We start from the raw sequence: 24697 nt of genomic DNA on the forward strand, positions 1-24697 counted from the left end.
CCAGCTTCTCTCCCCTCCCTGCCCTCCTGAGCATGCCAGCTGCTCACCAAGAACTATATTTTTCTAACCAAAATGGATTTCAACAAACAGTCCGTCCCCCAAGCACCACACTAAAGGAATGACTGCATAAACAGCCACACTTGTTTACCAAAGGTACTAAAGCTGTAATCTCCAGGATCTTCACCACAATATTTATTTATATTGGCAGCTGTAACTGTACAGGTTATCCAGATATTCTTATCACAACTACACTTCTGCAGAAGTCAGAGGCAGAAATTGCTATCATATCATTTTTTTCAAAATCATAGAAATACCAGAGAAATAAAATGCATTCTCCACAAGACTTCTATTATAGGCTAATCAGTTCATCTTTTAAGGTAATACATAGCGAAATAGGTAGTTTTAAATATGTACCTGATACTCTTTTAATTAGAAAGGCCCGATCATGTAAAATTAAGTAGAGGAAAAAATTAACAGCCTAATAATTCACACCTTAGAAAAAAAGAAAAAATTCAGCTCTTCAGAAGAATATTATAACACTGTCTTGAAAAGTGATATAGAAGCCCCTACCTAAACAGATCAGCAGTTCTCCTAAATAAGTGTATTGATAATCATTTGCCAGTTAAAGCTAGTTAAAAAAATTCACTGCACCTTATAAATCCGTTCTAGGGAATTCAAGACTGTAACATTTAAACTCAGCACACTTTTTTTTTTTTTTTCTTCTAACATACAGAATTACTTCTATATTGATAATATGAAGCTTTTAAAATTAAAACCCACGATATTCATTAATAATTAGTTATGTTTTTAGGGAAACAACTTACTTGATTGCGTTTCTGAAGTGGTCCTCAGCAGGATTTTTTACTGTACAACTGTTCAGCAACCATAAATCTGCTTCAGCAGAGTTGTCTAGAAGACACAAAGATACAAATCTGTGTTAAGAATTACTCATCAGCTCCTACTTTATATCATATATAAAAAGACTAAACTTAGCCATTATTGCTAAATTGGCTATTTAAAAAATTACTTTATATTCCACATTTAAAACACTTAAATTCTTGGAAGCGTTTCTTTGTTTGTTCATTCTTTGTTGGTTTGTGGTTAAAAAAAACAACACCACACACAAGAACTTCCATGGTACAGGTTTTTGTTGTTGTTGTTGGTTGATTGGTTGGTGGTTTTTTTGCAAAAGAAGGATGAACAGTTCTCATGTATCAGCTGAGATGCCACTAGGTTGCAAATCACAGAAACCAAAGTCAAGAAAAAATGGTCGCTACTCATAAGAATGCGTACTCCCCGTAAGATCTGGCCTACACAAAGGCAGAAAGATCACCAAAATCCACAGAGGTGCTTTTTAAATGAATTAAGTGGTCAACAAAACCAGGTTTCACCAATTAAAAAAAAAATAATTAAAAATCCCTGCTTCAGCTCTGTTGTTTATTACTATTACAGAAGAGACAGATCAGAATTTATGAAGCATGAAGTCAACGTAACTAATTTGGAAAGAAACAGGCATATTTCTGGTTTAGATTACATCTTAATTATGGTATAATTATAGTTCAGCAATTTTCAGACAAAAATATTCATGCAATGAATACCTGCCTCAATTCAGATAAGTACGTCATTTTCTTCAAGAACCAAACCTTTCTGACTGTTCACAACCTACTGATATCTAAATGCGTTAACAGAACTGAGTCCCAGAGTTATTTGCAGAAGCACGTATATAAACTCTAATCCTATAAAACATGACCTACAGTACAGAATTACTAGCATAGTTATTTTTCTTCTGAAGTTACAGCTTTTTTCAAATAATGGAATGAAGATAATCCATCTCAAATATTCCAGTGCTCTAGAATTCATCAGAAAGCTTGCATCAGTTTGGATAAGAAAATTTGCATCACTCTTGCTGCTATTCAGTACATCCTGAGTGTTGAAGTATTGAATGAAGTATCTTTAAATAACATAAGTCAATGAAAAATGAATAGAGTTAAAACATAATTTTTAGAATGCTTTATTTGAACTGACATCCTGCTAAAGCAGAAGGAAGCCTGTAAAAATCTGAACATGTTTACATATGCCCTTATTAATGTATCCACATTAGCATGCAAATCCTTTTCCCCTATACACATACTTAGGACTTTAAGTGCTAAAATAGAAAAATATTTCCCATCTCCATTGCAATCTACTCCAAAGAAATGATGCTTTATAACTATTAGTCACTTAATTAGGAAGGAGGTAAAATGAAAATAACAGATCAACACCAACCAAAGGACATACCTATATTAAATAAAACATTCAGAAGGTTTCTAATTTTTGTTGACAGAGATTACACCATTAACTTGGATCAAACACTGGCCTCTTTCATGACAGGGAAAGGCTACAAAGAAGTCATCAAAAATAACCTTCAGACCTTTATCTATTTTAAATATAAAGCAAATGTACCAACATCTAACCCTGGAAATGAGACAAAGAATCTCCCTTCCAACCCAGGCTGCATGAAAACATGATTTTTAGACTAATGAACATAATATCACTGTTAGAAAGACAACTATAGATAAAAATTTGATTAGGAATTATACACAGAAAAGCAAGGAAAGTTATAGTTTCAAAAATCGGAAAAAGAGTGAACTCTTGGCCTAGTTAAATCCACAACATATGGCAACGAACACATTTTTAAAACAGCTTTCCGATAACACTGCCAAAACTTTGTATTTCTTATTCCTTTCAGCAGCACAAAATGTTTATAAATTCAGCTCCACACCCATAACACACCCACTCAAGAATCAGAGAGTACTATCTAACAGGAGGCTGACATCATAAGTGTGTGGACAAGAGTTCCAGTACCAGCCATACATCATGGCAGAGTAGAACAATTTTCAAGCGAGATAGACAGACAAATGTCTTTATTCAGAGGAGAGGGGCCTTTATGCAGAGAACGGCAATTCTGGGCTTGGTTTCAGTCCCATGCTGTGGTGTCCACGTGTGAAGGAAGCAACAGCCTTGCCGTGACAAAGCTTCTCCCTGAAGCTAAAGCAAAGCCCCCTCCTTCGAAACAGCACTGGAAGAACTAACGCATTTAAGTTTAGAAAGACCTTACACGCTCACCCAACAGGAACCTTTCATACAGCAACTTGGATTCCAGGCTATTAATAGATCAGCTCCCTGCTTGAGAGTCTAAGGGACAATAACCACAACACTTGCACATATTTTACACAGAGGAAAAAAAAAATATATATCCCAAGTACATTCAAATCCATTCCTCCAAGGTTTCACATTCTGCAGAACAGAGGGTGTAGAATAAAGTCTTCTGCAGAACAGAATCTTCTGAGCAGTTTCAGGAAATGATGTTTCATTAATCTATGTATAAAAAAATCATTTAAGAAACACTGAAGTGAAGCAGAAGCTTGTGCTCTCTTCACAGCAATCACAGAATCATTGTTTTATCATATTTAGCTGTTCTCTTTTGTATTTATTTTTTAATACTTTTTATTAACTTTCATTCTCTCTTGTACCGCTATCTTATATATACATATACACATATAAAAATTATTTATGTTTTGTAGGTTTTTACTAATAAGAGTTCGTACCACAACCCTTCAAAATGATAGCTGAATTTTCTTAGTTTCTACTGTGATGTTCATGCATAAAGGAATTACACGTACTGGTGTAGATTCACTCTGATCTACTGTATTTTCTCAAGCAAAGTTCAGTTTAAAAAAAAACTTACACACAGGGCATTTTTATATCAGGTTGCAGGAAATGACACAAGTTTACAACATTGTGGGGACAAGCAGTCCTTGCCTAAAGAACATCTAATGCACTGATGCTAAAGGCAAGGCCTTGATGGACATGTTGAAAAAAACATGGACCAAAACACCAGATGGGAGTTGGCATGTATTAACATGATCTTGAGGCTTCATAATTACTAAATATCAAGCAACACCGAGGGGTAAGGGTTCTTTATGCAGGGTGAGGGCATTGGAGGGATTGGCTATACAGATTATATATAGAGATATATAGATATGTAGATATATATACACATATATTAATCAGTGTTCTGGCATGAGTAGTCACTAGTAGTCAACAACAGAGTAAAACAGCTCCGACAAATAAGCTCAGGCTTCTAAGTACATGCCTGCAGGGGCAGACAGGTGGATGTCGAGTATTTAGGTCTGGATGGAAAACATCATAAGAATGTAGCGCTGTCCCTACTCAGGCAGCCCATTGGAAGGTCTCCACCTGCCACCCTTTCCAACCCCAGCCTCCACCTTGTAAGGTCACAGTGAAGCTGGGATTCATTCATTCAGCAGGCTGATGCCCATAATCCTCAGAATCCTCCATAAGGTTTTGGAGAAACCTCCAAAATTTCAGTGAAGAGCAGAGGCCTGCATGTGGGAACTCTCACAGATCTGACTGAAGAGGACAATCTAACCTTTACAGAGGACTTTGTAGCAAGGCATACATACTGTTACAGCCAAAACTGCAGCAAGAACCATAAGCACAGTGAACATCAATTACAATAGTAAAAACAAGATATAGGTGCACATTTCTATATCCTGCAACAAACTTCTCTATGAAGGGGATTTTCTTTCTTTGACTTTCATTTTTCCATATATTTAGCCTAATGATAATTTTAAAATTACGATATTTTGCTGCTGACCATTTTTTTATGAGGTTCCTAAAACATTTTCCTATACGTTAAGACATTTTTTGAAAGAAAAAAAAAAAAAAAAGTCATGTCAAATGAGCATTGTATTAAGTGCTCAAAAACACAACTCAAAACCATGGCCTTTTTGCATTGTGACATCTTTTCCATAAAAGAAAGGCTACACTGGAAGTAAACCACAAAGTCTATCATAGTCCCTGCAAAACAGCATAGAGTACAAAGAAACCTAAAGGTCATGGAAACTTCTGAACACTTAACTTAATTGGGAAGCTCTGGAAAACATGAATTGGCTGCATTATGCAATACTAAGAGGGTAAAAAGGCAAGAGTCTGAAACATCAGTATACCTACAGAGGAAAACAATATTTACAATTCTTTTCTAACTAGCATTTTTGGGTTTGTTATCATCTTAAAAATCATAAATCAGCATAACTTCTTAAGAAGACTGTAGTAATACTATCAGTTGAAAATTAAACAATTGACTTGGTTTTGCCTTGGTGTTTTGAGTCTTTTTTCTTCTCTGTTTTCAAAACTTTCTTTTCTTACAAACCCCTCCAAAATACATCTCCTTTAACTCTCCCCAAGCACTGACGAAGAAAAAACAGAGACAGTGAAGCCCTAAAAGAACAGCCCTTCTTCACTCTCTTCAGCGCATCACTTCTCTCAGCACTGAAACCACTACCAGATTTGCTCAGCACAGCTTGTTTAAAAAACATGACTCATAATTTGTATTACATCCTTCTAAATCCTGTACATCAATCTGTGTAACTTCAGTCTGAAAGATGATCTCTCTCTATAATCACAGTAGGATTCCCATGGCCTTTTCCTCCAGCTCTCCTTGTCCTGCCCCTAAGTTATTTGTGAGTCTTCCTCCTCGCCTTTCCTGATTTTCTGCTCCTTCTGACTTTCTTGCACAACAGATACCCCAGTTTCTCTGTTTCCACCTGCTGTATTCTAGCTTCTGTTCCCATTTATGGACCTCTCCAGCATCGCTTCATCCTTTGTGTTCTCACTTCCAAAACAGCTCTGCCCGCTTCCCTTGATCCCCTGCTTGGCATTTTATGTTCCAGAACCAGACCCAGTAATACCAAGTTATGCATGTGGAGCATGTGCTCACAACTGGATTCCACGTGAATCATCTCCACCCAAAAGACACAAAAATCTAAGTGTGAGGACAACTCAAAACCAATTACTAAAGTCATCCAGCATCTTGACTAGAACAAAGTTACCAAACTTCTCATTTTCTTTCAACATCCCGGTGTCACAGAAACCCACTCTTACACCCTGGGTTACTGAAATTAGGTGCTGGGTAATTTAATGATTTCTTGGGCCACTGGGTGCTGAGGGACCTCAGCAAGTATTGAGAAAGAATCTCTTTCATAAATATTAGCTCAGAAACATCACGAGTCATCAGTGCAGAAGGAAGGTACATCTTCCTCTGGGGAGATAAGGTTCAGTTATTTCGTTTTAGACAATAGGCTTTGCTTGGCAGAGGAAAAACACACAACCAGGTTGGGACGAACAGGAGAGGGCAAATTTTTCTTTTTGCTTTTTACTTTCCAGACCTTGCCTTAAGTTACCCATGTGCTAGTTCTCAATACTTCAAATCACATACAGTTAACTATCAACCTTCATATAACACATTTTAAAGAAAAGATTCCAAACAAGTGCCTTCCCCTTGCCTGCTCCCTCAACCGCAACTACAAATCAAAACCAGAAGTTAGCATGAACTTCCAGATGGCATTGGTTTGGAATCTCAGAGCCACATTATCAGTTCCCACCTCCTAAGACCTACCACACACTTACCAACGATAGAAAACATTCAAACACACGATGAAAGTATTAACTTCGCAGATCAAAAACAGTCTCACTTGCCTGTTATCAGGAGTATTAAGATGCAAAATATAAAACTATCAGCTCAATTTCAATATGACTTCTGTTTTCCCCTTGAATTTCTGAGACACTCTGTTCATAACAAATTACTTCGTCCACAATTAATGTAAATATAACAACTTGGTTCATCCCGAGAACATTTTATTTAAAGCTCCACAAAGAAAGACAGGCTGCTTATCAAATCAGTAATACAGACAGGTCTTCATTAAAAAAAAATAATTATCCCATCATGCCTTTTGCCCTAATTTAAACCGCAAATATGTAAAGTTGCTGTTTTTATTCTCCATTACTATTTCCATTACCGAGCTAATTGTGCAAGTAAGCTTTTCTGGTTTTTCCTGTTTTTAAGAAACTGAGTATTTTTAGTAAATTGATTGTTGAGTGTGTAGACATCCCAACAGCAGCTACTACTGGACTACAGACAGATTTTACAAAGCCTTCCAGACCAGGATGCTGTGGCTGCTATCACGGGACTTTGCTCTCTGTCCAGCACCAGAACAGAGATGCACAGGGGCTGTCCACTGAAGACATCAGATGTGTAGGAAATGAGCATGTTTGAACACCTAAGATCTAACTAGTTCAACTAAAGGGAGGAGGGAAAAAAATAGAAACCAATAATACACTATTTACTGGATTCAAAATACTACCTATTAAATCCTTGCCTCTCCTCATTTCAGTATGACAGACTCCATTTGCTTATGCATGCTTTCAGGTCTGTCTATGACTTTTTACCAAAGTAGTGTTATATTTGCAGTCACCCCTGAAAGCCCGTTCCTAAATAACAAGCATACAGTAACACACTCCTCTCTTTGAAGCTGTATAGGTGGTAGCGTGCAGCTACTGGGACAAACTACTGAAATACCAGTTGGTGTCCCATTCAGTCTATTCATGACCAGTAACCTTGCCTTATATCTCTCTCCAAACAACAAACTCCTTCAAAGTATAGAAAGTTTGTGGCTGGAGTTTTTCAAGGCCAGCAGAACAGCTTATCAAGTCTGCTGCTATCACTGAAACTAAAGACAACTTTGAGGTTACTCAGAAGGCATCATTTAACTAGGAGGTGAAAAAATACAATAGCTGAACACTTGAACTAATGTATTTATAAAGACTACAGACAACGTAATCTGTATTTCAGAGCATGCACATGCATGAAATCCTTCAGGCCTGTGACATGTATACTGAACACAGGGCACAGCACAGAAAAGGCACATAAAAGAACAAATTTTGCTTCAAAACATCAACTACAATGAACTTCACATTCCCTTTCTAGTGCATGACCATCAGTAACACACAGTGTTACTTACATTGGGATTTTGAAGTGAGTAATCCATTATCTACCTTCCATCTCTGCTCTACACAGCACAGGTTGCAGCCTGCGTGCCAGATGATCCTTGGCGTGAGACACCTTTTTGCCTCACTTCCTACACTCTTACATCAGGCTTACAGGCTACTCCAGCTGTACTCCTGCTTGGAGCAGCCCAGGGTCTGCGCTGCAGCACACAGAGCTGAATAGGAAGGCTTCAGCCCATCCACCCTTCACAGCACCTAAGCTGCACAAAGCCATGAACAGGAGATTTAAGCATACTTTAAAGATTTACCTTGTAACAGTGTCAAGAGTCCAATCAGACTATAATTTTCATTTCAACTCCTCCTACAATGTCCAGATGATTTTTCCACCTGTTTACCCAGCACAGACAATGAGAATTGACAGTTACTTTACTATTTTGTTCATCTTCCATCAGCAACTAAATTTTCCATGCACTCACCTAAGGATACTTGAAGTTGTGAAAATATTTAGGTTTACAAAGACTAAAGCTAGAAATGTTTATTTTTGAAAAGCAACAGGTGCTAAATTCTAAAATTTCAGTACCCATAGGGCATTTTAGTGATTTCCCCACTCAAACATTAACCTTCCTAAGCCCACAGTTGCCACCACATCTGCAGCCAATGACCACCGCATACTTCTTCCAATCAAGAAAGAGACTGACCATTTCCACATCTTATCTCCTTGCTATCTCTATTGATCAGAACAAAACACATAGTTCAGTTACATCCATCTTCAACCTGGGTACAGTGCCATGTGCCACAAACATTGGAATTTGTGCTAGATTTTATTCTACATTGTACAGCTCTACTTGTTTTGTCAAACACCTCCCAGACACACACCTTAACGGACAAGTCCCCTCTCTATGAGTGTAGATCCATGAACATGTCCTAAACAAAGCTTCTTCCAACATGAATTCTTCCACTTATATTTGAGAAGAAACTTCTTCTCAGTGAGGGTATCAGAACACTGGAACAGGCTGCCCAGGGAGGTTGTGGAGTCTCCTACACTGGAGGCATTCAAGACCTGCCTGGACACGTTCCTGTGTAACCTCATCTGGGTGTTCCTGCTCCGGCAGGGGGATTGGACTAGATGATCTTTCGAGGTCCCTTCCAATCCCTAACATGCTGTGATTCTGTGATGACATGAGCTTATGGGCTGCCTTTTTCTCATGGCTCTTTGTTGATATCAAGTAGTTAATAGTCTTCCTGCACATAGTGTTATACGCCAAAGGTGGAAAAGGAAGCCTGAATTTTAGCTTGCTCCTTCAAAATAAAGACTTCACCGCTTTGAAAAGAGTGGATAACACAACTATTCCTTGTACAAAACAAGACCTTAAAACAAGAGAGGAGAAATCTCACTGCTAGCTGAGAGGTGAGCTAGCAGAAAGCCAAAGCACAGCCAGGGTCTGTGCAGCATAAGACCACCTAATGCTGAGGCTCCCAAATTATCCTGGGCAGCAGGAGACGCAGGTGCCATCGCACGGTGCCCTAAGGTGGACATTCCATCCTGCTCTTTAGCACAAGTGCTATCTAAGTGCATTCTAACAGTCCAGTGCTGCTTTCCCTTCACTGAAGACTTATGATCAGTGTTAATAATTTCAATATGAAGAGTACTAATGAGTGATTTATCAAAGTCACAGGGAAAGTCCCACTACATTAGAAACAAGGTCAAGTAGCCTGTTTTAGCCAGGCTCCACTACAACAACATACAAATAACTCCAACGACTCATTCTGATGATTAACACATGTAGAATTTGTTTTGTTGACAGAATTTGGAAAAATCCCAGCAACTCCTCCTCCTCCTCTAAGTTTTAAGCCTGCTTGATCTTCCAGAAATAGCACACAGTATGATTCAGTGCTTTTTTGTCTCTTTGTACTCCCCACACAGCTTCATAGGTAAAACACAAGAGTTATCCAAATGAGCAAATACAGACTGATTGCTCCTATTTTAGTCACTAAGTCTGAAGTCAACCACCAACAAAAGTCTTGCACAATACCATGCAACTAAAATTTCAAAATACATTGCAAATATTAACTGATTTACCTTCAACACACACATATTAAATATGCACCCAGCCTCACACCAATTCCTTTACATCTTATAACTGTAGCCACGTAGTTTCAGAGTTTCTGTAATTCGATCAAACTACACTGGATATCTATGCAAATAAGCCAGGACCCTAGCCATGTTGTTTCTGACTGCAGGCCTATTCCTGAACACAAAGGCATTGCCTAGATCCATATACACAAGCCATTTTAGCCTGCATAATTTACAGGCCAGATAATTAAGTTTTTTACAACAAGTTTTAAAGCATCCCCAAAAAACAGCCCTTCAGCAACTTGGGTAGCATAGCAAATCAGCAGAAAACACGGAACATCAGAATAAGTAGAATATTTTCTATGGGATAAGGTTAAAACAAACAAACAAACAAACAAAACAGATCACAATAGTTCTACAAACTCACCATGAGCACTCAAGCACAACTCTTGCAGATGTGTCTTAGAGCATCTACTTAAGTCTACCACCTTGGAAGATGACAGCTGATGTGCCAGCCTGAGAAGAAGCTCTAGTTTTCAAAGGGCTGACTGAAAAAACAACTGTGTTCTCCTTTTCTGTAAAACACTTTAGAAATCTCCACTTGCTTTATCTATAGTCTCAGAAGAAAGCTTACTTATGACTAAGTAATTAATAGGATTTTATTATGTTTTACAGGTCAAAGTTTCTAAACAACTGGTAAAACTTAAGTGAAACTGAAGATGTTGAGATTTGCAAGACAATGTAAAGCAGAAATGTTTCCTAAACTATTTATTTGGAAAAATCATGCACTGTAATGTATGTTAAGGTACAGAAAAACACAGTAGTCAAGCATAAACAGCTAATTTCATATGCTGACAGCAAAAACCACAGGTGAGGGAAAAATGAAAATTTTATGGTTTTCTGTACATGTCATATGATTCCATATGAATTTGCTGTAAACCATAATAAATATTTCAGAATCAAGGACTGACTGGAATCTGCCCCAGGAAGATCATTTCAATCTCCCTCAGGTGTCACGCTCTGACAAGCCTCACTTAAACAAATGTTTCTATCTGCAGAGCTAATTAAATGTTAACAGCTCCCTCACTATGTGTCTGGGGAACAAAGAAGGAAATATAAATTGAGGGTTGCTTCAGTCCTATCACGCACCCAGGTAACAACCTGCTGGGCTAGCCACAGCAGACAGAAACCAAAGGTCTTTAAAAATATGCAACAGCATCACTTTAATTACCTACTCGGTGAAGCTTCTTGCACTTCTAGCCCATGCAAGCCACAAGTATGTCCAACCAAAGGAAGCCCAATGCAGTGAAGTAGATGATTCTCAAGTAAAGCAAAAATCCCATGCAAATGAGAAAGAAACTTTCCTTCATTTCAAGTGTAATATGAAACAGATCTTAGGTAACCGAATCCCTTAAATGAGACCATAAACGCATAATGTTAACCTAGAGAGCAGCTTTGCTCCATATTTTCTTAATCTTTCAGTACACCTATTCCTGTTCAAGTTGGCCTACGGCACTGAACTTTCTCCCTCCTGTAACTTCCTAATCTCCATTCATTTTCACAAGAGCCAGGATTAGGGTTTTGCTGTAGTCTGCAAATTAAAGCTAAATTTTACTCCTGTATCTGTTTCACAATCTTTTTTCTCTAAACTCTGTCTGCATTAATTTGTACCTAGAAGCAATTTATTGATTGCAAATGCCTTGCTTCCACTTATTTCTCCTGATACCTAATGCCACAGGGAATACGGATTTAAGTTCCATTTATCACTTTTAAGAGAGTTAAAATATATAAGCTATTTGAGCCAGATATGTCCAAACACTTATTAAATTGTAGCTTCTGGCTATTTATTGACTTTCTCAGAACTACCTTCGCACCTCATCTATTTGCTACTTTATCAGTTTTCTGAAAAGTAGGAGATATGGGCTTAAGGTACCATGCCCAGCAGCCAGATAAGCCTTTGCTGTGGTTAATTCGCAGCCATCATCCCCAGCTCAGATTATCAACAGAATTTAGTGCTTGTGAAAGATCCAGACTGAGCACAGCGGAAATTAAAGTTCACTCTTCACACACACCACAGACAGATGCAGCACAGCAATCAGCAGTGCAAGCTTCTTCACAAAATCCCACCAAGAGGTTTCCATTATGCTTTGCCTACAAGCCTGGAAGACAAACCAACAGTTCCACCTCTTGGCCTGTTTGTCCAGAATAGGAAGGAATCCTGTTCATGGGAGAAGAAAGCGAAGATGCACCAGGAAAAAAATGAAAGCCTGAGGAGAAGCATGTGTGAGGACATGCATCCCAGCCCCTCCTGCCCTTTCTCCATGTCCTGGCTCCCACTGAACAGACACATCAGCCCATGCAGCTACTATGGTAGTTATGGGCCCCTGTGCTGTCTCACTATCCATTCACTCCATTACTCTAACATTTTACCTGCCTACACACCTGAAGTATCTAACAACATCTAACTACATGAAGAGGTGAGGACAGACAAAAACCATGACACCAGTCACTCGGAGCAGTCCCTTAAAGAGGTTGAGTATCTGTACCAATACAGAGATATCCATTGCAGCCTCACACATGATTTTTTTCTATCCTGTCTCTCCCCAATTTTGGTTGCAAGGTTTAACTACTATTCTTGCAAGAGTGCAAGTTTTGTTAGGCTCCTAAAAAAAAAACCAAACAACACACTACACAGAAGATATTCTTTCATTACTAATAAGGCTGCAGAGACTGAGACAAGCCTATTTTGAAACTTTCAACAGCATTTCCAAATGCCAGCAGCTGAAGTGTACCAGTTTTGCATAGAGAATTGTAGCTTTCTGGCCCCAGAGTGGTCTGATTTCATCAAGCACAAATGAGTCAAACACTACAGTTTGAGACACCTTGTATGTATTATCTGATGGAGCAGCAGCTCCCCAAAATAAAAAAGCGATCATTTAGACAAACAAGAGAAGGTAGGTGTGTGAGGATCCATTTTCTCATCTTATTTGGAAGCAACAACTCAAGGTTTCAAGCCCTGTCACAAGAAGTGATGGTGATGTGTTATGGCAGAGGGAGCTGCACTCTCAGAGTGCACAGTTGCTGTCCCGAAGTTCTCCACTGCCTTCAAGCAAAAAGCAGGGGATGAGCTGGAAGAGCCCCATAGGCCAATACCATAAGGAGTCATTTTTGGGGGGTTGTCATCTTCTTCTCTGCCCCAGGCTCCACACTGGGAATGTTCTGCTTTTGGCTGGGTTTACCTTTATCTTTTCTACTTTGAAGGCAAGGTAAAGAATAACAGAATATCTCCATGTCACTACACAGCTCAAAATAGCAAAGATATTCAGAAGGCATTTTTACTTTTCTATTTTCAATAGACTGAGGATACTTCATTATCTTAAGACTTCAAGGCCTGTAGTTATCCCTAATTTATTTTACATTTGTGTACTGTGAGAGACATTTTCACACAAATTCCTCTTTTTCCATGTTGATGGCTTAAGTTTCATCTGGTATCTCCCATGATCAGTATCTTCCTTTGTATATCTTATTACTTCACTGTCTTTACAGCTGTTTTCATTTAGCACATATTCTCTAATTTACCTTTTCTCTGCTTTCAAAAATGAATTTTAAAAATAGCATATTGAGTTCATACAAGTCACACAATCCACTCCACTCTGGCACATTATCCACTTAACTGCCTCATACTGACACAACTTTTTAGAAAGCTTTTGGTGAACCCTAGTGGTAATCCTTAAGAGGGAAAAAAGAAAAAAAAAAAAAAAAAGCCAAAACCCGAAAGCAAAAAGCAAGCAACATTTTTCTTTATACTGTTAATATACAAAGGCAAAAATGTTCATGATCATAACCACCCATTGCTAAAGGGTAATGGTCACATCCAAGAGGAAAAGACATAAGCTATTTGATCTCTTCAACATTTCAGAAGGGCAAGGCCTAATAGAAATGAATAAAACATTGCTAGATACAAAGGGAAGTGGTACAGTGGCAACAGGACACCAGAATGTCCATAATTACATGGGAAGTTTGGACCACCTACTTCTAATTCATGAAGGTGCAGGGTACTGTTTTGTAACTAGTCTTATTTATTTCATTTGGCCTTGAAACAGTAACTCGAAGAAAACAGCACAACCTACAAGCACATTAACAGACCTCTCTGGGTGAGGAGAAGAAATAAAACATCACCTGTGAATGACACCTTGTCAGGATGTGTTCAGCAAGACACAGAAATACAGGTATTGACTCAGCTTTAGGGTCATCAGCACAGCTTAGCAGTCAGGATCTTTCTAAATTGAAATCCAGGTTGGTAATTCAGCCCACAAACACAGCACGGATCACACACCCCGGAGTCCCAGCTACAAAACATGTAGAACCACCAAGTTCCCCCACAAGCACAGGCCGAGCAGAGAGCCCCCAGGCTTTCACCTACCATTTCAGGGTCATCCATACATCAACCTGTATAAAGCACAAAAGTTAACCACCAAAGCACTTGAACTCTTCCATTTAACTAAAGGTCCTGCTCTAAGCCCTTCCAACTAAAATTAAACTCAGATGAAACCATTTACTACTGTTCTACTTCCAAAACCAGGAGGACAAAGTCACGACGAGTCGACAATAAGTTCACATTTCCACCTTGCCCTCATCCTCAGTCACACCAGCCCTCTGCCAACATCTATTTAAAGCTCTGTTGACAGAGAATTTAGCCACCAAGGCTGCAATTTGAAGTGAAGCTCTATATACATAAGCTCAATACAGCTAAGTTCTTTTTTAATGTTTAGTATGTATAGCAATATAAATAGCACCCTGCCTACTGCTCAAATGGCCATTCTCTTATAGAAAATAAATGACAGTGAAGTTACAAGTACTTCAAATATCCAGCAACGACTCATCTTCTAACTGTGGGGAAAAAAAGGCTGCATCCACATTTTCTTTTAAAGGTAAGTGCAGCGATTAACATGCTTGATGTAAAACAAAATTTAAAATTGAATTTCTTCCAAATGCCAGAGACAAGAAACCTCACAAAATCCTTTATTTTTATTTAACTCTGATTCATAAGAACACTATTACATGAAAAACCGTTACAATTACCATAGAATTTCATCTGACATCAAGTACTCTGGGAGACATCATGATGCTTTCGGACAGATCCAGTTAAGAGAACACTCCTCCTCTCCTGGCTGAGGAATCACAGAGGCTGGAGTGAGCTGTATGAAGCGTATGGACAACTGACTGATACCCACACAGAAAGAAGTGTCTGGTTGTACTTTAAAATATTGACCACAGACTTGCATCAATAGATATCTAGAGTCACTTTTGATAATTTATTTCACAAACCGAACAAACAGTATAAGCACTGACCTCCACAGTTAAAACTGATGCAATGACAGAGAGAGGGTACATACATGTAACAGTGAGGAAGGGGCAACTGTAATGGAGAGGGAACAAAAGCACTGACCGAAAATCCAGGAAATAAAATCACTAAAAGCACTACCACCCCAGGACAAATCCAACTATACTTTTTCCTATTTGAGAAGCACAGTATTTGTTATATTCTGGATATAATCTGTCAATGTTTCTTGTTAAAGATAACAGGCCTTTTATCACCAAAAGAAAAAAAAAAAAGTTTGTTTGAAATTCCCTAGTTTCCATGAAGCATGGATTAAAAAGAGAAAAAAGATCTGTTTCCAAACTTACATTAATTGTATATTAACAAAATAGACACCACAGCACTTCATCTGTTACACGCTTTTAGTAGCTATTAATCATCAGTGGGCCTTGCAAACACACGGAATGTATTTTCCATTAATCATCTGGCACTTAACACACAATGCTGGAAGTGGCTTTGAAAAGATATATTTTGCCAAAATCTACTAGCTGTAAAACTGCAAAAAGCATCCAACTGACTGCAGAGGTTCCTGTACTTTTGCCACTCCAAAGCTTCCTTTATCAGGTCACCCATCTAAAACCCATATGCTTTCAGGGTCCACAACCCCACAACAACCCAACCGTGCCAGGGCTCCCACCGTCTCTTGGTAAGAAATCCCACTTTTGGTTCCGAGAGCATCAGCAGACTTTGAGAACTTCTAGTCAAAGCTCCATGTCTGAGACTCAGATCTTGGGAGCCCCGAGATAAGCCCCAAATGTTTGCAGCTCCGAGACTGCCCCAGACAAAGAGATCTCAGGTCCCCTGGACTCTCCAGACAACCCATATCCCCAGCCAGAAGGTAAAGCCACCAGCTGACCCCAAACCCAGAAGCCTGCACAGCCTGGGACCCTCTGGGCAGCCCAGCCGCCAACAGGGAGACCTGGGGGCCCCATCTGGTCAATGACAGCCAATTTCCAATTTCATACCAAAGCTGCCAGTCCAATGTAACCACTAATTTGAGAACCACCCCCTAGTGTTGTTTTCTGAACAACTTCTGCTTTACTTGCAGGGGGAAAAAAAATTGAAAATACAGCTTTTGCCCCAACTGGGTTCAAACCAAGTAGGATTTTTCTTTTACCTTTCTTACAAACAGGGAATGATCTACAGCAGATCCATTTCACAGCACTACAAATGCTCATTCTAGTGAATTGCTATGCTTTGGTTTAAAATGAACTGAATTTTTTTTGTATTCCTCATGCTGAGCCATATATATTTGCCACATTCTGTATAATCCTTAAATTCTCAATTGGTGCACGATCATTAAAATAATTACTACAGTTGCTGTATTTGATTTTTAATCTGCACACAGTCTGAACTCCCCAACAAATGTGATTACTTACACACATGAAGCACAATTAAATCCTCCGACCAAAGCAAACACTCAAGATAACAGACATAATGTCCTGAAAAATGTCCTACCCAAAAGCATATTAATTATTCACAAGTAAGCTCATGTAATGAAGTAGAAACAAGATCATTCTACAACAGACAGATTGAAGAAATCAAGCTTTTGGACACTGGAAAAAAATGCAAAAACAGACAAGCAAACAAACAAACTACTTAAAACCAAATGTTTGCAGCTCCTAACAGTCAAGATTCTTATAACACACTCTTTTTCCTAAGGAACTTGACATCCAGCATTACACTTGCTTTCAAAAGCAGTACTCAGCACTTATGACAAATAAATTATTAGACTCTGTTCAAAACCTTGAATGACTTCCTCTCTTTCTGTTCCCCACTCTATTTTTACAGCATAATATATACTTAACTTTTTTCCTTTAAAAAAAAAAATCATATTAAAGGTAGAACCTTACTAAGTGTCAGAAAATAAACAGCTAACTCACCTTTTTTTCACTTTCTGAACACACAGCATTTTTTGAAGTCCTATCGGTAATTACTACAGATGTGCTTCTTCTGCATTTTTAAACATTATTTCCAGACACTTAATGGCTAATCAAAAGATCTAGCTGTTTGAGGAAGTTTATTGAAGGTCTCTGTTCTTTCAGACAGGCCATAACTTCAAGAAATTCTTTCAAGGCTTAAACTACTCAGAAAGTTAAGGCATGCACTAAAAAGGTACAGATCTTTCATCATTACACTCAGGCAGAAGATTTAAATTAAGTATGGGCAGTAACTGTGTGTCAAAAATACATCAAAGATGACACCAACAGCTTCTGAATTTTCACAGGGCCCCTGTTTGAAATCATGAAGGAAGAAGACTCAGCTTAAAACAAGGTTTAGGAAGCACACAATAGAACCACGGAGGGGTACACTTCTTTAACCATGTTACTATCTGCAATAAAACCTGCATAAAATTAAAGACTAGAAAATGTGGCACTAGAATAAATAAACAGGCATGCTTACTGACCAATCCATTTGAAACAGATGATTAGTGAAACAGATAGTAAAGTGCCAGAATTTAATATCACTTAAATCCATTTACTAAAGTAAGCAAAGGCCAAGCATAATATTCCCCTTCCACTGACACACAGGAGTTTTCTGTGAAGTAGGAAGGGTTGGGTATTTGCTAGCAAACTGAAGTCCATAAGATCTCTGTCAAATCCAACTATTCTGTACATCACACCCTTGGTTTCACTGGAAGATTTCAGTTTCAACATACACATAAGTGCTTTCTATTGTACTACAGAAGCAAAAGTGATACTCACTATTAGGATGACTACATCAAATAAGAAAAATTATTACATCTCTTTCAAGCAGGTGCATATTTAACACTAATGCCTCTGAAAAAACAGTGTCATTTGTTCCTTCAAAAAGTGACTATTCACGAATGTTTACTACTTAATTTTAATAATACACTGCAAATCATATGGTACCAAAGTCTTCCAGTTGCTTTTGTTTCCCTATTTATTTGGTAATTGCATGTTCAGTGTCTTTTTACCATGCCTGAAAATATTAACAGAATTTTACTAAACAGAAGTAATCCTAGCCAAGTCATCAATTATTTTATATTTGTTGCCTATATATGGAAAAAATAATAATATAAGCACAAATAATCAACATGACAGTGTAGATGTAAACTCCAATATAAGCTGTAGGGTCATTTTCAGTTGGGTTTGGTTATTTTGGTTTGGGGTTTTTTTTGGTTTGGTTTGTTTTTTTATCCCTTCAAAGAAGCTGCAACTGCATTTAAAAGAAAAATTCTAGAGGAAGTCCTTAAATCCTTCCTTATTTTTATGCAAGTATTGCCACACCAGAGACAACCATTCGCCAGAGTATTGTCTTCAGTTAGTTTTATATTATTTTCCGATGCATTAAATAATGCTGCAAAAAGACTGAAAATATGTGCAGCTTATATTTTTCAGTACATTGGTTTTGCTCAAAGTGTATCCTAACATACAGCACCAAGTTTAGTGTTCCCAGCCTCCTAATACAAAGCACTACCATAAAGACTTTGCAGAACTACACTACAAATATATGGACAACTAGGGGAGTCCTGCAAGAAATGCATTCTCGCTGTAGTTAAGAACTAATGATGAACAACTGAATGTGGTAGTGTTTAAAATATGCAAGACCAATGGGAAATTTCACCTAAGGAATCAATAGATGTGTACTTGCAAAAATAGTCCTGCCATTGAGGGTACAGTAAGAGGGACAGAAAGATCTGCAAGAAAACGAGAAATTAATTCTTTGACCACCAGACCTCTCAAGAAATTGAATAAACACAAACGAATATAAAGCACATGGGTTTCACAAATCTAAGAAGTACCTTATATGGGGAAGTATTACGTGGAGGAATGGCAAGATACAGATTACTAAAAACAGAGTTTGCAGGAATTCCCTCAGGAAGCAAGTTTCTGAGAAATTTTTAAGACCTAAGGACTCTTAGAACCCCCAAGAATCAGCAGACTCTTCCAAAAAGTCCTAAAACTCTATTTCATCACCACATTGAGCTACCTAGCATCCAGCAATATTTCCAGAGATTTAAAACAGAGCTGTTGGCCAGCAATGCCTGTCTAACAGAGTATCCTTGCACACTGCAGAAAAGCCAAACCAGCCACCCCACTGCACCTTGTAACCACACCCAGGTGGGACAGCTCATCAGCTTTGAAGCCGGATCAGACACCACCCAAGTCCCCAAGTCCTCAATTTGTATTTACCTATTTCAGAGCTTGCATCTGTGTATCCAAAAGCACATCTGCTTCCTCAACTACACTTGATTGTCTAATATAACAGTATCAGCCTTACCCATAAATGTTGTACAGATTATTAAGAGTTCTACGGGGTGTATCTTCCAAATCTACTGTTAGCACTTCAAAGGTGATTAGCCACGTTGGAACCAAAATAAAAATAGGAACAGCCACCAAGACTCCTCACAAAACAAGTAGTTTCATCTGGTCAGGGTGAACAAAAATGAGACCACTCATCAAGTCAGAAAGCATCCTAAAAAGATGCAGCAGCCTTTAAAAATGTACGAAATATGATTAGATTAAAACCAGTGTTTAGCTATTTATACATGAAAATGAGGAATTGTCTCAGACGTGATGTTAAAACCTTATTCCTATTCTCGTTGCCATTCTGTCATTTGAAATTAATATTTAAGGTGCTAGAGAGTTGCTGAGATAGGAGTACGCGGTTTGGTTGATAAATGAACCAGCTCACAAATGTCAAGAACAGGTTGGTGTTTGCTGCAGATAATCTGTCCCCTGCCCCCCAAATACATGACATCAGGTTATAATACATTACAGAATAATGTGTGACAGAAGTCAAGGATACACTTTACAAATTAAATTATATTACTTCTGACAACATAAATGGCTTCTTGAATCCCAAAACAAATATATGCCTTTCTGTCCCCCAGCAAATGGAAGAGCTAATGGGCATAAGATAAGAAACATATCCTTGGGTTTAAATGAAAAGATTTCTAAGTCACATATACCAAGCTCGTGTCACATAAGTGCATATCAACTCTAGAGCAAACTGCAAAAAGTTAAACTCTTAGATTCAGACCAAAGCTATAATACATTGAATACTAAACTTAAAGTTGCCATTTGCTAGGTAAGTATTCTTCATCAATATTCTTTCTTTCTTTCCCATAGCAATCATATACAAATAGCACATTCCTGGTTTAGATGCTTATCAAAGATCCCAGGACAGGTTTAGCACACTAACAATACATCAAACACTTGGTAGTTAGAGTCTCTCCGCTGCCTAAGATTTTTGTAAGAAAAATACATAAATGCTTCCACATGCACCTCATTACAAACATTGCCATTTTACCCAAATATGACAGCATTCTGCCACAGTGAGACATCTAAGGGGTTAAAAGGAACCAAAACCCCTATGTCAGAAAAAACCTGATCAGTACAGGAAACAAAAGATTGTCACTGGCTGGTTAAATGATGTTGTAGCACACACTGCTCCAAAGTAGAACAAGGGCTGCAAAATACACACTTCAAATCAGTTGATGAAACCATGTGGTTTTTTAAAGCATACTTAAAACATCACTACAGAACAGAATAAAAAAATCTAAATCTGCAGTAATGGGGGAACCTAATAAAAAATACTGATCAGTACTAAGACTTGAAAGGAAAAGGCACAATGGGAAGTTTTGCTGAAATAAAGTTTACTTTTCGCTGTAGAATACATTTGCTGTAGGATATTTTGAGCATGTTTTGCAGAACTATTTCCACTTTATTATAATACATGGCTAAAATATTCAGAGAAAATTGCTTTCATGACAAGCACGACCAGAGCTCAAAATGGACCGGGCCAAGTCTTGCACTGTTCTTCCTAAGACTATAAATACAAGGTTGTACAGACCACTCAACTACCATTAACCCAGCTACTTCAGAGACCTGAGAAGGCTGGCCACACCATTGCATAAATCACCGGGAGCTCATTTACCACACAATACTTGGACTAGTTTACAGTGGTTACTTTGATAGAGCATAAACAGATCTTTCAATCTCAATTCCATATTATGAAGCAGCAATGTTTAAAGAACCAGCATAAGAACTTGCACCATGGTTAAACACTAGCTAAAATCACAAAGGCTAGAGATCAGCAGGGACCTCTAGAGGTCACTTGGTGCAAGCCCCTCTACTCAAGCAGGGCCATCTAGAACCACTTGGCCAGGATCACGTCCAGACGGCTTTTGAACATCTCCAAGAAGGGAGATTCCACAACCCCTCTGGGCAACCTGTGCCAGTGCTCAGTTCCCCTCACAGGCAAAAAGTATTTCATGATGTTCTGATGGAACCTCTGGTGCTTCCATTTACGCCCATTGCCTCTGGTACTGTCGCCAGGCACTACTGAAAAGAGCATGGCTCTGTCTTCTTTGCACCCTCCCTTCAGGTATTTATAAACATTAACAAGATCCCCCTTGAGCCTTCTCCAGGCTGAGGAGTCCCAGCTCTCTCAGCCATTCCTCATAGGAGAAACACTCCAGTACCTTAAACATCTTTGTGGTCCTTTGTGGGATTCTCTCCACTATGTCCATGTCTATCTTGTACTGGGGAGCCCAGAACTGGACACAGTACAACAGGTGAGGCCTCACCAGTGCTCAGCAGAGGGATCACCTCCATTAATCTATTGGCAACACTTTGTCTAATGCAGCCCAGGTTACCATTAGCCTTCTTTGCTGCAAAGGTCCACTGCACAGACATTCAGCCAGTTCTAAACGCACTTCACTGCCTGCATACTTAGCCCATGCTCCATCAGCTTCTCCATGAGGATACTATAGGAGTGTCAAAAGCCTCACTGAGGTCTGAGTAGACAATATCTACCATTCTCCCCTCATCCACCAAGCTAGTCATTTAATTGTGGAAGGTTATCAGGTTGGTCAAGCATGACTTCTCCCTTGGTGGAGCCACACTGACTACTCCAAATCACCATTTTGTCCTCCATATGCCTGAAAACAGCTTCCAGGATGCTGCTCCATCACCTTCCCAGGGATCAAGGTGAGGCTGACTGGCCTGTAGTTCCCTGGGTCCCCCTTCTTGAAGACAGAAGTGGCATTTGCTTTTCTCCAGTCATTGGGCACCTCTCCCAATTGCCACAGTCTTTCAAAGATTACTGAGAGAGACCTTGCTATGACATCAGCCAGCCCCCTCAGCACTTGTGAATGCATCCCATCAGGGCCAGTGATCAGTGCAGGCAGGCAGTCTGCAGCTGGGGGAATGTGGGACAACTGTTTACCAAACTGAGACTGGCTTAGGTTGTCATAGGCAATGAATTTTCCATGAAGACTGTGTCACAGATGCAAGTTAGAAAGCAGATCTAGAAATAAATCTCCCAGTCAAGGAGATGTAAACCCAAGCAGAAAAGGATGGAGAGACACAAGCACATAGCCTGCTGCCATCAGAAAACTGATGTGCAGCTACATTAGCCAACAGTAAAACACTGAAGTTGCAGAAACTCATTTGGCCATAGATGAAGTTGTGCAAACGTACACCATACATTATAAACCACATAAGAAACTCTTCATTTCAAAATTAATTACCTATACATTAGAGGGTTATAAGCGTGAGCGGTTAGAGTAATAGTTAAATAATACTTTCAATTACATCTCTACAATGTAAAACAAGCCTTAAAAGCTATAGAACTGATTAAAAGATGGTTGCAATCATATACCTATAATAAAAAACAGAACAGCTAGTTAGCCTCAAGGAGAAGATGGTAAACACCACTGAAAAAAGTAAATCTCAGTCATAGGGTTCTGACTCAGAGAGATAACATATACAGAGACAGCCTTCAAGGGTACTGTTACTCTCTTCCCACAGTCTGGATGTCCAAGTTGCTTGTAAAACAGATCCCAGACAGCCCAATATTTTAAAACAAAACCACCTACAAACACAACTCATGTTGCCCCTGCTCTTGCACCAGAGTCGTCAGCCAGAAACCAGATATCCTTTAGTAGACTGAGGTATCTGCAGCGCTCACAAAGCCACGTTCAGCCACAGCATGACACAGGAGATGATTATTTGTATCCTTCTCACTCCACAAGAGAAATGAGCTGTAACACTAAAATACACAATACATGTTTGGTCTATGTGGTGAAGATGAAGTCACCTACCTAATTAACTTTAAAAATCCTGCTCAGTTTCTCTGCCAGCAGATTTAAAATTTTACACAGTACAAGAGGGTAAAAGAGAGCTTGCCACATCTTCTAAAAGGTGAGACAACTTTTAATTCCTAGGACAGTGTTCAGACAAGGAAGCAGTATATGAGGCAGATTGGTACAGGTCCTTGTCCCTCATCTTCTATCGACACTTTGCACCACCATAGTTCAAGAATGCCAAGATGACAGCTGTGATGTCCAGAGGCTTTAAACACAAAGCCTACAGGCACCTGAGAAGAAATTTAAAGCAAGGTCTATTCCAAAGAATACCGTCACTATTAAAGACAGAGCTTTGTGTTTATGCTGATCCTACTGTTGTCAAATGTTGCCTTCTATGACACCATTCAATCTGTCTCTATTTAAAGATACTGTGTAAATGTATTAATAACTGTCCCAAACCAAATAAATCCACCAAACGCATAATATCTAGCTCTTTTAGGTATGGCTCTTTTCCCGTGCTCACAGAACGGAAAAGGAAGCAGCCTAGCCATGGTTAATAACAGGAGTCACTTGAGGAAATCAGTAGAAATGATGAATTTTGGTCAGCTTTCTCATTCACTGTTGTAATTATTTTTAGTACAATCAAGACAACGAAACATTTTTCAACACTCCCTTCAGATAACATCTTTTAGACATACTGTCTTCATGTGACCAGGAACACTGCTATCCAACCACTAAAAATGGTTATCAATCTGTACAAAAGTAATTCCTAAATGTAAGCAGTTAAATTTCAGACTTATTCCCAAAGCATTTTTACTACAGATATGACACCTAATTCTGAAATCATTAATAATGACTTAGATACAGAAGTTAAAGAATTTAACTCGGAGAAAATGCATATTTCTAGGAGAAAATGCATATTTATCTCTCTTGAAATAAGTTTCAAAACACATTTGCCCTTCAAGGTACACCAACAGACTACATAATATACTTTTTCCTGCATAATCAGATCTACTTTGAATTTCTGATGTTCATACAGTGTTCACATCAAATAATGTAATGAAAAAGTTATTATTTACTCCTGTTAATCACCTAAATAGGGATAATAAATTCATAAGATTTCAATAGAAGTTACTTTCTTTGAGCTTACTCTTATGAACTCTAAGTACGCTTTCAAAGATAAAATATGCAAACCGCAGGCAAAACTCAGGTTTATAAAGTGCAGCTTATTGTTCTGCCTAGTGCAGCGTGTTAAGCTAAAGACATATGAAGCCATCACCACCGGCAGTAAATCATTGTGAAAAAGCAGCAATTTCATTCATTACAGAAGTGCTTC

General features: G+C 38.6%; 1 protein-coding gene across 3 annotated transcripts in view; it reads right to left on the minus strand.

Annotated features, from left to right (window-relative positions):
- Window positions 1-24697, minus strand: part of CDKAL1 (CDKAL1 threonylcarbamoyladenosine tRNA methylthiotransferase) — a gene marked incomplete at its 3' end in the record, with an annotated part of 411084 nt that overhangs the window by 340481 nt on the left and 45906 nt on the right. For all 3 annotated transcript variants that reach the window (XM_080340058.1, XM_080340057.1, XM_080340059.1), the window contains one exon: window positions 825-909. In XM_080340058.1, the coding sequence (XP_080196184.1) occupies window positions 825-909 (85 nt within the window). The remainder of the gene's footprint in view (window positions 1-824; window positions 910-24697) is intronic.

The sequence above is a fragment of the Nesoenas mayeri genome (assembly GCF_963082525.1).
Source record: "Nesoenas mayeri genome assembly, chromosome: 2".
NCBI lineage: Eukaryota > Metazoa > Chordata > Aves > Columbiformes > Columbidae > Nesoenas > Nesoenas mayeri.